Here is a 13,172-nt window from a genome sequence, read left to right as displayed (position 1 = left end):
CATTTTTGATGAAGAAAAATTGACTTAAGTAGTCTAGGTAAGGATCAAATCTTATAAATAAGTAAACCTATTAAAAATAGCATTTTTTTTATCAGCTATTAAAAAATAGTATTAAAGAATAGTATGATGGATATATTCAGAGTGGCTTTTATTTTTGGTAACGTATAACCGTAGGCTTTATCTATAAATAAATTATAACCGTAGGCTTCTTTTTCTTAAAGTTTGTTACATTGTCACCTTATATTAAATTTATTTATGAAAAAGAGTGAAGATTTTAACTTTCAGCAATTTATTGGACTTGACTAAAGTAATAATTATAGTTGTAACGTTTGTATTTTAAAATTTTATAAATTATATTAAATTTAAAATAAAGATTTAATTTTAATTAGAATTTAAAGTTAAGATTAAAATTAAAGGAAATACTTTTGATGAGAATGCTCTTAATCGTATAATTTGAGTCCACAGTTATACCTCTTCGTAAGTAATGTCTGAAATGTCTACCTTTATCATAATAAATATTATTTGAAGTAAAAGTTCCCTTTGTGTTCTAGTTTCCTCCGTATTGAATTGTGAAAAAATAAGAAACCTTTCGCTCTTGAGCTATGATACATTCATACTTTAATTTGAATTATGTATTTGTGTTTGAAACGTATTTATCTGTCTGATACTATAAGATATTTTATTGATGATGATTAATAAAGTATCTAATTTATAAAGTTGTAGTATACTACAAAAAAATATTTGAATAATGATCAATTTTAGTGACAAAAAATAATTAGTTACTAGATAGTGACCAATTTAGGTACCAATTTAAAAACTAAAATTATTGTCAAATAAAATAGTTCCAAAAAATTAGAATTGATCTCTAAATTGATAATTAAAATAGTTTCTATTATGAATTAGTTTCTAAATTGGCCAGTAACATTAGCTACCAAGGTTTTGACTACCAAAATAATTGGTTTCTAAATTGGTTATTAACATTAGCTATCAAGGTTTTGACTACTAAATAATTAGTCTCTGAATAGGAAATTGGTCTCTAACATATTTTCTATTACTAAAATTAGTTATTTTTAAAAAGTTTTCTTGTAGTGGTACTTTTATGATGACAATAATTTATATTTTTTATGTTGACAACTTTAGTACATGTAGTTTTAATTTGGATTCACACATTAACAATTATATATTTATTATGTTTTTAATAATTATTATACAATTTTTAATATTCATACGTATCCATCACGTACATTATCCTATTATTTAAAAAAAATAAATGTATGAACGTATTAAATATATGTCGTATTCGATACACGTATCTCAATGTTTGGCAAAGTAACTAGTAGTTCCAACTTATGTTCTCAATGTTTGGCACTATTATGGCACTCGTGAAACTTCAGGATTGGTGTCATTATATATATATATATATATATATATATATATATATATATATAATACTTTTTTGTCTCAATTTTTATTTAGTTTTGTCATTTTAGTTCTAATATTGTTTTTTTTTTCAAATAGGTCCATATTTTCATCAATGTTGTTCAATTTGGTCTTTTTATAACGGTAATGAACTATGACTATCACATGTTTTTGTGGGTTTTTTTGAATTTTTTAAACTTTTTTGATTTTTTTTTGATTTTTTAATTATTTTTTTAACTAACAAAATGTCCATGTGTCAATCTAGCCGTATGTCACATATTAGAGTCAATGTTTTATATTCAATGTGGTCTCTATATTCGTTATTTTTGTTCAATTTAGTTCCAATATTTTTAAAATGAAACAATTTTGTCTCTCTTCAAATTGAGACCAAATTTAATTTTTATATAAATGTTATAATGATGTTTTAATAAAATTCACATTTTTATTAAATATTTTGGTTTAGGGTTACAATTAGTTTAAAATTAGAATGACAATTGTAAAGATAAGGACTAATTTTAAAATTTTAGATATATGATGTCAATTGTCATCCTTAAAATTTTCGTTCTAATTTTAAAATAATAGTAACCTTCAACTAAAATATTTAATAAAGATGTGAATTGTAATAAAAATATCATTATAAGTTTTATATAAAAATTAAATTTAGTATCAATTTCAGGAGGGACAAAATTGGGACTAAATTGGACAAAAAATAATGAATAAGGACCAAATTGAATATAAAACATTGACTCCAACACGTGACACACTACTGGATTGACATATGGACATTTTTTAAAAATTATAAAAAAATTAAAAAAAATTAAAAAGTAAAAATAAAAATAAAAAAAGAATCCAATGATGTTTGCAAAAAAAGACCAAATTGAACAACATTAACAAAAATGATGACCTATTTGAACAAAAAAAAAATATTAAGACTAAAATAACAAAACTATACGAAAATTGGGACAAAAAAGTATTTTAACTCTTTTTTCTTTTATTTCATTGAGTTGTTTTTACTGTAGGTAAATAGTGAGGAGTGAGGGAATAATACATGTTGAATTTGTTACGGGAAAAGTGGTATTGGTGAACAAATAAATAAATAATGGAAAAGAGAATTTGTCTAGGTTAGGTAAAATAATGAATCTAAAGTGATTGTTCTTGTGTATATAATTGACCAATAGATCTTGACATTATTTTTAATTAATTAGACCAGTGAAGAATGGTATAACTAGAAGTTATCATTGATGTGTCACACTAACAATTTGGATTTATTAATGGACCCATTTTCAATGATCATCAATAAGACAAATGAATTTGTCTACATAATATTGTGTTAAGAAGTGAACTTTAAATCTAATTCAATCTCACGAAATCGCTTGTAAGGTGATGTTTGCACCACACTTATATAACGAAAATCTTGTTAGGATAGACTTTTTAAACAATGGGTCTGATACCATGTTAGAAGTGAACTTTAAGCCTAACTCAACTTCACAAAACTGACTTATAAGATGAGGTTTGCACCCACTTATATACTATGAAATTGTCTTATCTCTAGTTGATGTGTGACTTCCAACATATTGCAATGATATGTTATACATTATAGTAGTTATCACAAGACAAACCAATAAACAATGGTTTAGATACATCTATGAGTGGAATGATGGTTATGTTTTGGTTTTACTATGGCTAATAACATATCATTCTAAAAGAATTGGACTTGAAAATGGAAACATGAATGGATCAATAGCTTTTTGTAGTGATAGCTTATTTGTATATGTTTTAGAATTGAGATACAAAGTGTTGCTTTGGTATTGTGTGTTGGCTTTATGCATATTGTATTGGAAATTGCATTCTCATCTTATAACAACAAGTCCTAATGAGTGGGTAACGATCTTTGACCTATACTTCTATTTACCACTATGTGAACTAATGCATTTTGAAGTAGTTGTTCATTTTATTTTTTAAGTGTCTTAAATATTTTAGATTATGTAAGTAACAAGATTCATTAGATATAACGATTGAGGTCTCTTAAATTTTTTCTAGTACCTTTCTTTTGATGATACGATTTTCATATATCCTTTTATTAAATCATTTCTATGTTTTAGACCCATATGTAGCACTTATAGAGCCTTAATTTTGTCATACACCAGATTCGTTGCCTGTATATAAGATGATCAAATTAAGACTTAAGAAAAACTACTTGGTGTTAAAGTTGTATAATATTGGGATGTGAAGAAATTTCTGGTATCATATGGGCCTAAAATATCTTTTAAGCCTTGATAAAACGTTAAGTTAACAAGACGAATCCAAATGTCTTTATCAAATCATTAATAAGTTGTTTCTCTCAAATATTAGAATTACTCTTTCAAGCCTTAAATATTCAAATTATTTTTAATAATTTGATTATAAGAAGGGATTGATATATTTCATAATTAAAATGATCTTAAATGATTAACGACCAATTTATTTACATATATAAAAATATATTATGTGACTGACAATTAATTTGATTGAACTTGAGTAAGCTACTAATGAGTTATTACGTAATATGTTACATAAGTCTTTTTTTGCATAAATTTTTGAACGTTGTAGGGAAAATAAAATCAAATGATTCCAAATCAAGCTCTCTTTGATTTATAAAAGAAAGAAAAGATTAAAGTCCTAACAAAAGCATTTTGAGGACTTGAAGATCAAATTGAAGAAATTACCAAGTCATTCCTTATAAACAAATATGATTAGAAGATGATGGAGAATGTTAATAAATTATATTCAAATTCATCAACTACTATCATCTCAAATGACTATAAGATGGATGTGAAGTTGATCAAGAAAAATAAGAGAAATACAACATACATTAAAATGAAAAAGAGTTATCGAGAAAAATTCGAAGTGGAAATATTGAGTGTCCCAACCATAGTGTGGACTAAGTAAAAATCCCTTAGTACATGGTACCCAACCCCATTAGCCCATATTAAGGAAATCCATTAATACATAGTATTGAGCCTTATATACTCAGAAAGCCACCTACTAGGTACTGTGTACTATGGAATTTCCTTAGTACACATTATCCGGCCTCATCAACCCACTAAGTCGCCTACCTGATATTGCATACTATGGAATTCCCTTAGTACAGAATATTTGGCCTCATCATATCACTAAGCCACTAACTGGATACTGTATACTATAGAATTCTTCTAGTATGCAGTATCCAGCCTCAGCAACTTACTAAGCCACTCACTGGATATTGTATACTATGGAATCCCCTTAGTTTTACAGTATCCAGCCTCAGCAATTCACTAAGCCACTTACTGGATACTATATACTATGGAATTCCTTTAGTACACAATATACAACCCCCAACAACTCACTAAGGTGCCTACTGTGTACTATGAAATTCCTTAGTACATAATATCTCATTCACTCGTAAAGCTGCCTACTCAGCATAAAGAATCCAACCTCTATTGCCCACATAGCCGCTTACCGGGTACCGAGTACTCTGAACTCCCCAAAGTATACAATACTTGGCCTAGTTAACTTACAAGCCGCTTACTAGCAACCATTAAGGGGTCTCTGGTAATTTTGCCAATTTTTACTGGATCCAAGAACAACTAAAAAGGTATTTTGGGCCAAAAGGCCCATTCTAGGTAGGACCAACAAGTAAAAAGGTATAAATAGCACATTGTTCTATGCATTCATTATGCATTAAAATATTATTTGAAGTCTCTACAGGCACACCTACACCATGATCGGAGTTACGCCGGAACAAGGAGGCATCAAACTGAAGACCAGATACTAAAGGACTTGTAGAGTCTGGCAGAATACAACTTAGCCCCATAAGAACACTGAGCGAATAAAGTCAAATATAGAGAAAAGGAATTGTGTTGAATACAATAGGTTGTGAGCTTAACCATTATAACATTCTTCACCATTGAGAAGTTTACCCATTAAGCTTAAATTCTTCTCTCCTTCTTTGAGAGTGTTTTCTGATTCTGTTTGAGAGTTCTTAATGTCAAGGAGAAATTAAGAAAGATACATGGAGAGGTTAAATTTATGTAACTTGAAGAGGTTGATACTTGTTGTGTCTGGAGAGACTATATTTGTAATCAATTAATTTGAATAGTGAAACCTTTTAAGCAATGTACTTTAGGTAAACATAGTCCAAGGGTTTGGGGTGAACCAATATAAAAATTCTTCTTTATTATTCTTGACCTATTTATTGCTATTTGTTTTAGATTAATTAACATGCAAAGAGTCTAGATTCTATTCACCCCTCCCCCTTTTCTAGAGTCGTTTGCACCAATAATCCCTTTGTAAGAAACAAAGAGAAATTCTCTATAACCATAGAATAAACATTTATAAGTATTTGATGTGTACCATGAAGTGTTTTGGACTACTTATACTTATCATTTTCTAGTCAAAAAATTATTAGACAAAATATATAAATAAAGCACTTGCATCTGTCCAAGAAAAAGTTTATAAGACGAAATATACTCATCATTTGTCCAAGCAAAATCCCATCAAATGAAGTATATAAGCAAAGTATTTGCGTCTATTCGGTTAAACAAAGCATATAAGTCAAAACACTTGCTTTTGTAAGGTACTTGTGTTTATCGAGTGCTTATAAAATAATGTTTTATAATTTATTTTTAAGCACATAATTAAAACTAACGATAAAGTTTTATGAACATTGATCTAACATTTTGATTGTTATTCTTGAAACTAAATTCATTGATTTTGATTACATTAAGGAATTTTATAAATATGATCCATATTTTGCCTCTCGATATACTGTTTGTGTGAAGCTAGTGAAAATGGTTGCCTTAAGAATATTTTTTTTTTCAAATAGATATGATTATGTGTACCTAAAGATTTATAAAAGTTTGCTTGTGAAAAGATACACAAGCTAAGATTAGTGATGCATTTTGGTTTACAAAAGATACTTATCATAAGAATTACATTGTTTACAAAGTCGAAGAATAAAGTAATGTCTCATACACTTTAAATGTTTTACCTATTCCCAATTATACTTGGATAGATTTGTAAATGTACTTTGGTTTAAGACTCTCACACACAAGAAATGACATGAATTACATTTTTGTAATGATGGACACATTTCAAAGATATAACACATTTTATACCTTGTAAGAAGATTATGATGTTTGTCATATTGTTTACTTATTCTTTAAGAAAGTGGTTAGGCCTAGGCTTCATGATCTACCTAGGAGAATTACAAATGATCCGAGATACCAAATTTCTAAGGCATTTTTAGAGGATATGATATAATGTTTTAGTTATAGGTGGAATTCACTTAAAAGAAATAGCATATAATAAGAAACAATTCAGGAATCTTGAAGCAGAGCGTGGATTGATGATGGACCAATCACAAGAAAATGTGCTAAATAAATGTTGAATGAAGTTTAATCCAAAATCCAAAATGTGAATTATGAAACCCAAAATCCAGCTTTGAACAAGAGAAGTTAGTAATACATTTTCTTATACACTCTATAACACAGTTTATATATTGGATAAACGCGATTTTCATGATGATATCACACATCTTATTTAATGAATCTCATTTATTACTTAATGAGATTCACCCAATACTAGAAAATACGTTAGACAACATACAGTGAAGTGTGATGCTAGTATTTCTCAAAAAAATAAGAAACACTAATGCCACACTTTGTGACACTTGAAACAAAGAACATAACACAAGAAATTGTTGACATCAACACAGACAAGATCCATGGTTGCATGAGGAAGTGGATGTTTCAATAAAGCACAGTCTTCTCCTCTTGTTAGCATGTGATGTTCTTGGTGAAAACTCAAGTGAGGCAGAAGCCTTTTCAAGCACAGAACACAGTGCCTGGTGAACAGTTCTTGCAACAGCTTGGGATGCTTCAGTGTCAATACTAACGTTCCCTTTGCAACATGTGAAGACGAACACGTTCTTCATTCTTCCTGCCAAAGTTGAAATTTCTGCCTTCTCTAGATGCAGTGGAAGGGAATCAAGGGTTTGTCTTAGGTCAGATATTATTTCAGGTCGAAAATCACAGCAAATAGTTGCACTGTAAGACATGGATCCATCACATGGTTCAACTTTCACTTCATCAGCATCCATTGGGATTACAAAACCCTTGCTCGCTTCTACTGCACTTTTCTTCAATTCCTTCACTTGCTTTATCACTTCAGCCAGTAAAGTGGCTTTATCCATCTAATCAATAACAATTCACCCACAAAAATCAAAATCAACATATTTTTTTAACAAATGTTTTACTCAAGAAAAGAGAGGATGATCAGAAATAAAAAGTACAATAATTTTTCTAGTTAGACACTGAAAAAAAGAAAAAAATAAATAAAACTGTGCTACTTTTTTTATGACAGGACAGTGACCTCATGGATTAATTACTGCCATTATTGTTTCATTATCATCTCTCGTACCTATCAACATGACTTCAGCAAGAGTGATAAGTGATAACTCAAGTTGATTGATCCTCTGGTGATGGTGGCTAGTATGATAACTTCATTACAAATGAAGCCAAATCCAGTAATTATACTAATTATGGTAGTTGATTAAACTAAGTCTCTAATTACTCATTAGTTTTGGTAAACCAATTCTTAAAAATCATACAATGGTTTTTCTTCCATGTCCTGCATCACCATTATCAGTTAGCCAACAAAAAGAATATGTCTGTTCAACAAAACAAGACAAAACATGCAAAACACAAGCTATCACATAATATTTAAATACACTGACTCTGTCATATGACACCCAGAAGAACAGCTGGCACGTCTACGACAACACTTGATATGAATATCCTATCAATCTGATTATAGAGATGACATTTATGCTCCTTTATTTTTTTTCCTCTGATAAGGACCATCAAATTAAAATACCTGGTCAAAATTGACATTCTACTGTGTTTAATGTTTTATAATTTGGTTCATATGACTTGTTATTGGAAAAACCCAGAAAAAAAAAAAATAGCGCCTCCTTCCGTTGCTTTTATATAAAAATATTTCTATGAGAAATCCAACCAAACCAGTAACCTTTTAACAAATAAAGTAGTATTAATAACAGAAGCTATATTTGAGCACCCAGCATAAGGAAATGAACAATAAGAGAAGGGTTTTCGGTTTAGAAGTATAGAATATGAAATCATAAAACAATACATTATAAGTGAGGATGTATATCATACATAATAAATAACTCCACATTACATAATCAACTGATGCATATTGGTAGTTGACTCTAGCAAGGAGCAACTTCCATACACCTAGTTGACCACATAAGGACAACTATGATGCAATCAAAAGCCCTTAATTTAATTACAATAATTACAATGATGTGCTTCAAATCTCAACTTGTGGTGTTTATATACGCCAGACTCTGAGCTCCATTCTATTTCCAAAATTAACATGCATTCACAGCCACAAGCATTATGACATAACTGAAAATAAAATTACCACAAGGTAACTTTGTGTTTAAAACTATCCTAATGTGTCAAAAGTCAGTGTTTTTTATTTGTCAAGTAGCTGATTGATGACTTAATATATGTTTTTCTTACTCAAATTTTCTATTTTCAACTCTCCCCGGTAGAATAGTTTGCATTTCCATCTTTCTTCAACTTAAACTGATTCAACGTAACACGAGGTCTGCATAATGATTTTTCACCCAGTTTCAACCTTCTATCAAATTTGTTATATTCCTTTTTCATATCACCAACAGAATATGCGTTTCGTTGAAACGTTGTCACAGTTCTTATGAAAGAACTGGCTAGATAGCAAAATTTAGAACAGCTACCCCAGCAAATTCTTTCTCTCTTAATATATAATACATTTATAACAACAAATCTCAGCCTAAATTTGAATGCAGTGAAATATTGCCCCACATTTAGCACAAAAAAGTGAGTATTGTATTGTCCCCACAAATTTATATATTTGTCAGGGTCCTCTCACTTAAAATTTCTGAATCCGTCGCTGTCCAATTATAGAATCAAAGTGAAATCAGGAAACTAAAGAGCGAAAATAATTCAGTGCTGTAATGAGCCATGCACAATAAAAGAACAAATTTCCAACAGAAGGAAAAGGAAGGAACAAAAACATACCTTTTCAGTGGATGGTACAAGGCCACGTAGTGTTGCAAGATGACCGTTTATTCTCTCCCTCCTTCTTCTCTCTGCTTCACTGTGGTTCTTCAAAGCAGCCAAAGCTTTGGCCTCACAAATCTCATTCTTCCCTACCCTTGCAGCTGAAGAGAACTTCACCAGTTCTCCCTTCTCACTCTCATAAACCAAAGAATGTGACGATGACAAGCCACCGTTTGCAACATCACCATTGGAGGCTCCAACAGTTTGCAAAGTGGGATTGAACAACCCCGAAATATCAGAGCCAGAAGAAGAGCTTTTCTCATAGAAGGAGTGAACCATAATATTAAAGGTTTTAAATTGCAGTGGTTAGCAAAATTACGATCAGGGAAACTCTAAAAAGCTGGATTTTTGGACCAAAACTGTGATGATGAGCCGTTTTGTTAAAACCCTTTTGAGTGGAGTGGAGACAGAAGAGAAAGAAATGAAGGAAGTTAACCTGGTGGACGAGTTCGAGGGGCGAACCAGAAAGAGAGCTTTTGGAAGTGGATGGTGCCTTGAGAAGGTGCTAGTTTGGTTTGTTTGGTGATGGTGTTGGACATAACTTCCATTAGGCAAGGGAAAAGGGTTGAAGGGGTTAAAGGGGTGGAAGATCAGTGTGAAAACATCCACGTTTTCATCTTGGTGGTGTTGAGCTCAACCATTTCCAAATGGGAAAAGGCCAAAAGGGTGAAGAACTTTGGGAACTGAGACTTGACTCTGACTTGGATTTCAGTGACCGAGTACTGACAAGAAACAAAGGTTATGCTATGCTTGATGTCTTAAAAGTGCAGATAGAATTCAGAAGAGGATCACCACTGAACAATGATCTTGATTCTTGAGCTTATTGATATATGCGTAGTTTGAACCAAAACATCCATGTGGTGGTGCGTAATGTTGACTAAATATTTATATTTATGTTCATTATTTGGTCAATGTGTTATAGCCACACTCCTGTGCTGACACTGTTACTACTGAATTATTCATTCAGAGTAGTGGAAACCAACCCATTGGATTTAATATTTTTTTATTTCTTTTCTTTTCTTTTCCTTTCTTGCAGCTTCGGATTTAGATGCGTGCAAGGCTTAAATTATCCTTCTCAAACAAAGTGTGATTTTATTATAATAATAATAATATTAGTAATAAATAAATAAATAAACTTATTGGATTGCTGATTCAAAATAATTAATTATATTTTCTTTTTGGGTGGCGGGAGCGAGATAAGGTGATTGGGTGCTTGAAGTCGTGTTGCTTCGTCGCAGCTTCGTCATATAGCCATTATTAAAGGGTCTACTATGATATTTTTTACTCCTATTTTTAGTAAAACAATTTCAATAAAAATATAATTTTCATGTCTTTTTTCACAGTAAACTATTATAATACTCTGTCGAACTACACTTTATACAACATAAAATCGTAATTACGTTAATCACTTTTACGAGAACAGACCCATAAGTATTATTTAGTGACGGCTCTAATCATTATTGTCTTAAAATTATTAACAACATTAATCCTAACCTAAACTAAAATAAGGACCAAAATTGGAGCTTTTGATTGGAACAATTTTTTAAACCCAAACCCAACCACCAACTTATTTAGTTTTAACGCGATATATATAGTTAAATCATAAAATTAAAGAAATATTCAACTACAACTAAGATACATTTTACAATTATGGCATACAAGAAATCAAATTAAACTACTATAACAAATGTTACACCGTTCATTACATTAAAAAAAGAAAAAAAAATCACTGTTATATAAAATTTTTTCTCCACCTTGATTATATCTATAAAAAGGTATGTTAATATAAAATTATGCTAATAAAATAATTTAAGAAAGCACGTGAATAACGTGAAATATATGAGAATTAAAAGTGTTACATAGAAGTAATATTTTTGTTCTCACATACAATGCATCTGGGTTGTTGTAGTGATAGTACAGTTGTTACATACTTCCTTCAATGGTAGTTATTTCAAACTTAAAAAAAAAAAAAAAAAAGGAGTAGGAGGGTGATGAGGACGAAGCAACCCATATCATCATGCTTAACATTTCCATGGAGATTCCTACAATAATTTAATAAAAAGAGGATGGAAAGAGATTAAAAAACTTGGAGAAGAAGGGTTCCGACATGTACCTAATCTTATCTTTGATGACTTTTTCATGTTCATAGTGTAATTAATATTTATATGGACATTCCATGATGTTCTTTCTTTGTAAATTTTAATGATGCATGTATTCTTCACTTCCTTTATTATTCTGTAGATTCAACTTTATACCTATGCATTTGACATCCATAATTTCGTATATTCACAAATATACGAATAATAATCATGATTTTGTTCGTCATGATCTCTCTAATATACTAGTGAATTTTCAGTTTCTTTTAAGCTACGATGTTATGAGCCTTAGAAGTATGCATGCAACTTAGTCAAATACTTAAGGAATTAATCTCTTAGAATTTTACTTAACAACAATTACGAAATTATTATTGCTTTAAACTTATGGGAAAAGAAAGTACTCTCTTTCCTTTTAAATATAAGATAATAGTTTTTATTCTATTTTTCTATAAGAGAACTCTAATTAGTTTTTACTAAATTATTTTAGTTAGTAAATATATATGTTATGAATTGTTTATTCATATTTCTTTTGAAAATCGGAGAATTGAATATTTTGGTTTTAAAAAGTAAAATTTCATTATTGGATTTTTCTCTCCATACCTTAATCATTTAAGAGTAATTTTGAAAAGAGAAAGAATAATTACAAATAAATTTAACAGTATTAATTAAATGACTGACTTTTTTGGCACAATTACTAACTTAAATTAACCATTAATGTGTTTTAATTAGTTCACCGTGTCAAATTTGCACTCTTGACGCATCCGAAAAGTAAAGGATCTTTTTTCATTTTATGAGGTAGCAAAGTGTCCTTTATTTGAATGAAGAGGTTGGTCCTTAAATGGAAGATGTTTAAATAAATTAATTTTGGGGGCATTTTGACTTTTTATTTTTCTTTTATATGTTGTTTTCTAAGCCCTATAAAGTAATATTATCTAATGTTGAATTAAGGTGGACGTGTAAGTTGTGTAAAGTAATAATAAAACTTAAGTATTTGAAAAGAACTTCTATTAACTAATAATAAGTTCATTGTAATGTCGGTTGGAAATTACAACATTTTCTCCACATATAAGTTTACTTAACCCTAGTTACGTTACAGCACATATTGATATTGACACCCCACCTAAATTCCTTCTATTTGACATTCTTATTGGGCTAAAGGGCTAAAGGGCTAAAGTGTATCTAACTAACCCATTAGTTGAGTTCAACTAAATAATTCAAAACATCAACTTACCCCACATTCTTTTAAGGTAGTGCATTTTCAAATAAATTGGAAGTCACCCAAATAAATAATATAAACCCTTAATGGAAATATAAGAATAAAGAAAGCAAATTTTAGAATTGTAATATGAAAAATATTTTGGTACATATAATGGAAATTCAATGCAATGTATCCTGTAAAACTCCATTATTCGGATATGTGACAATATAAATTTTGTTTTTGTAATATACTTTTTCATAAAGAAGAAAAGAAATATGAGAATTCTCAATATTACTTAGGTATGTCTTAACA

General features: G+C 29.8%; 1 protein-coding gene across 1 annotated transcript; it reads right to left on the bottom strand.

The window, feature by feature from the left end:
* Window positions 1-6,827: 6,827 nt before the first annotated feature.
* On the bottom strand, window positions 6,828-10,429 carry LOC114178381 (transcription factor bHLH30-like). The gene is made up of 2 exons (XM_028064246.2): window positions 9,525-10,429; window positions 6,828-7,630 (listed from the first exon to the last, which is right to left on the bottom strand). Exons 1-2 carry the CDS (start codon window positions 9,843-9,845, stop codon window positions 7,145-7,147), a joined length of 807 nt encoding a protein of 268 aa, XP_027920047.1. The 5' UTR covers window positions 9,846-10,429; the 3' UTR covers window positions 6,828-7,144.
* Window positions 10,430-13,172: the final 2,743 nt, after the last annotated feature.

Source organism: Vigna unguiculata, chromosome 3, assembly GCF_037176805.1.
Source record: "Vigna unguiculata cultivar grain cowpea cultivar isolate G323 ecotype 2 chromosome 3, ASM3717680v1, whole genome shotgun sequence".
NCBI lineage: Eukaryota > Viridiplantae > Streptophyta > Magnoliopsida > Fabales > Fabaceae > Vigna > Vigna unguiculata.
This window is presented reverse-complemented; position numbering and strand designations above follow the sequence as displayed.

Excerpts from the sequence above, each read along its gene's own strand:
- LOC114178381 (XM_028064246.2), bottom strand. The coding sequence starts at position 9,845 with ATGGTTCACTCCTTCTATGAGAAAAGCTCTTCTTCTGGCTCTGATATT. Across the intron at positions 7,631-9,524 it reads TTGTACCATCCACTGAAAAG|ATGGATAAAGCCACTTTACT; the intron begins GTATGTTTTTGT and ends GTTATTGATTAG.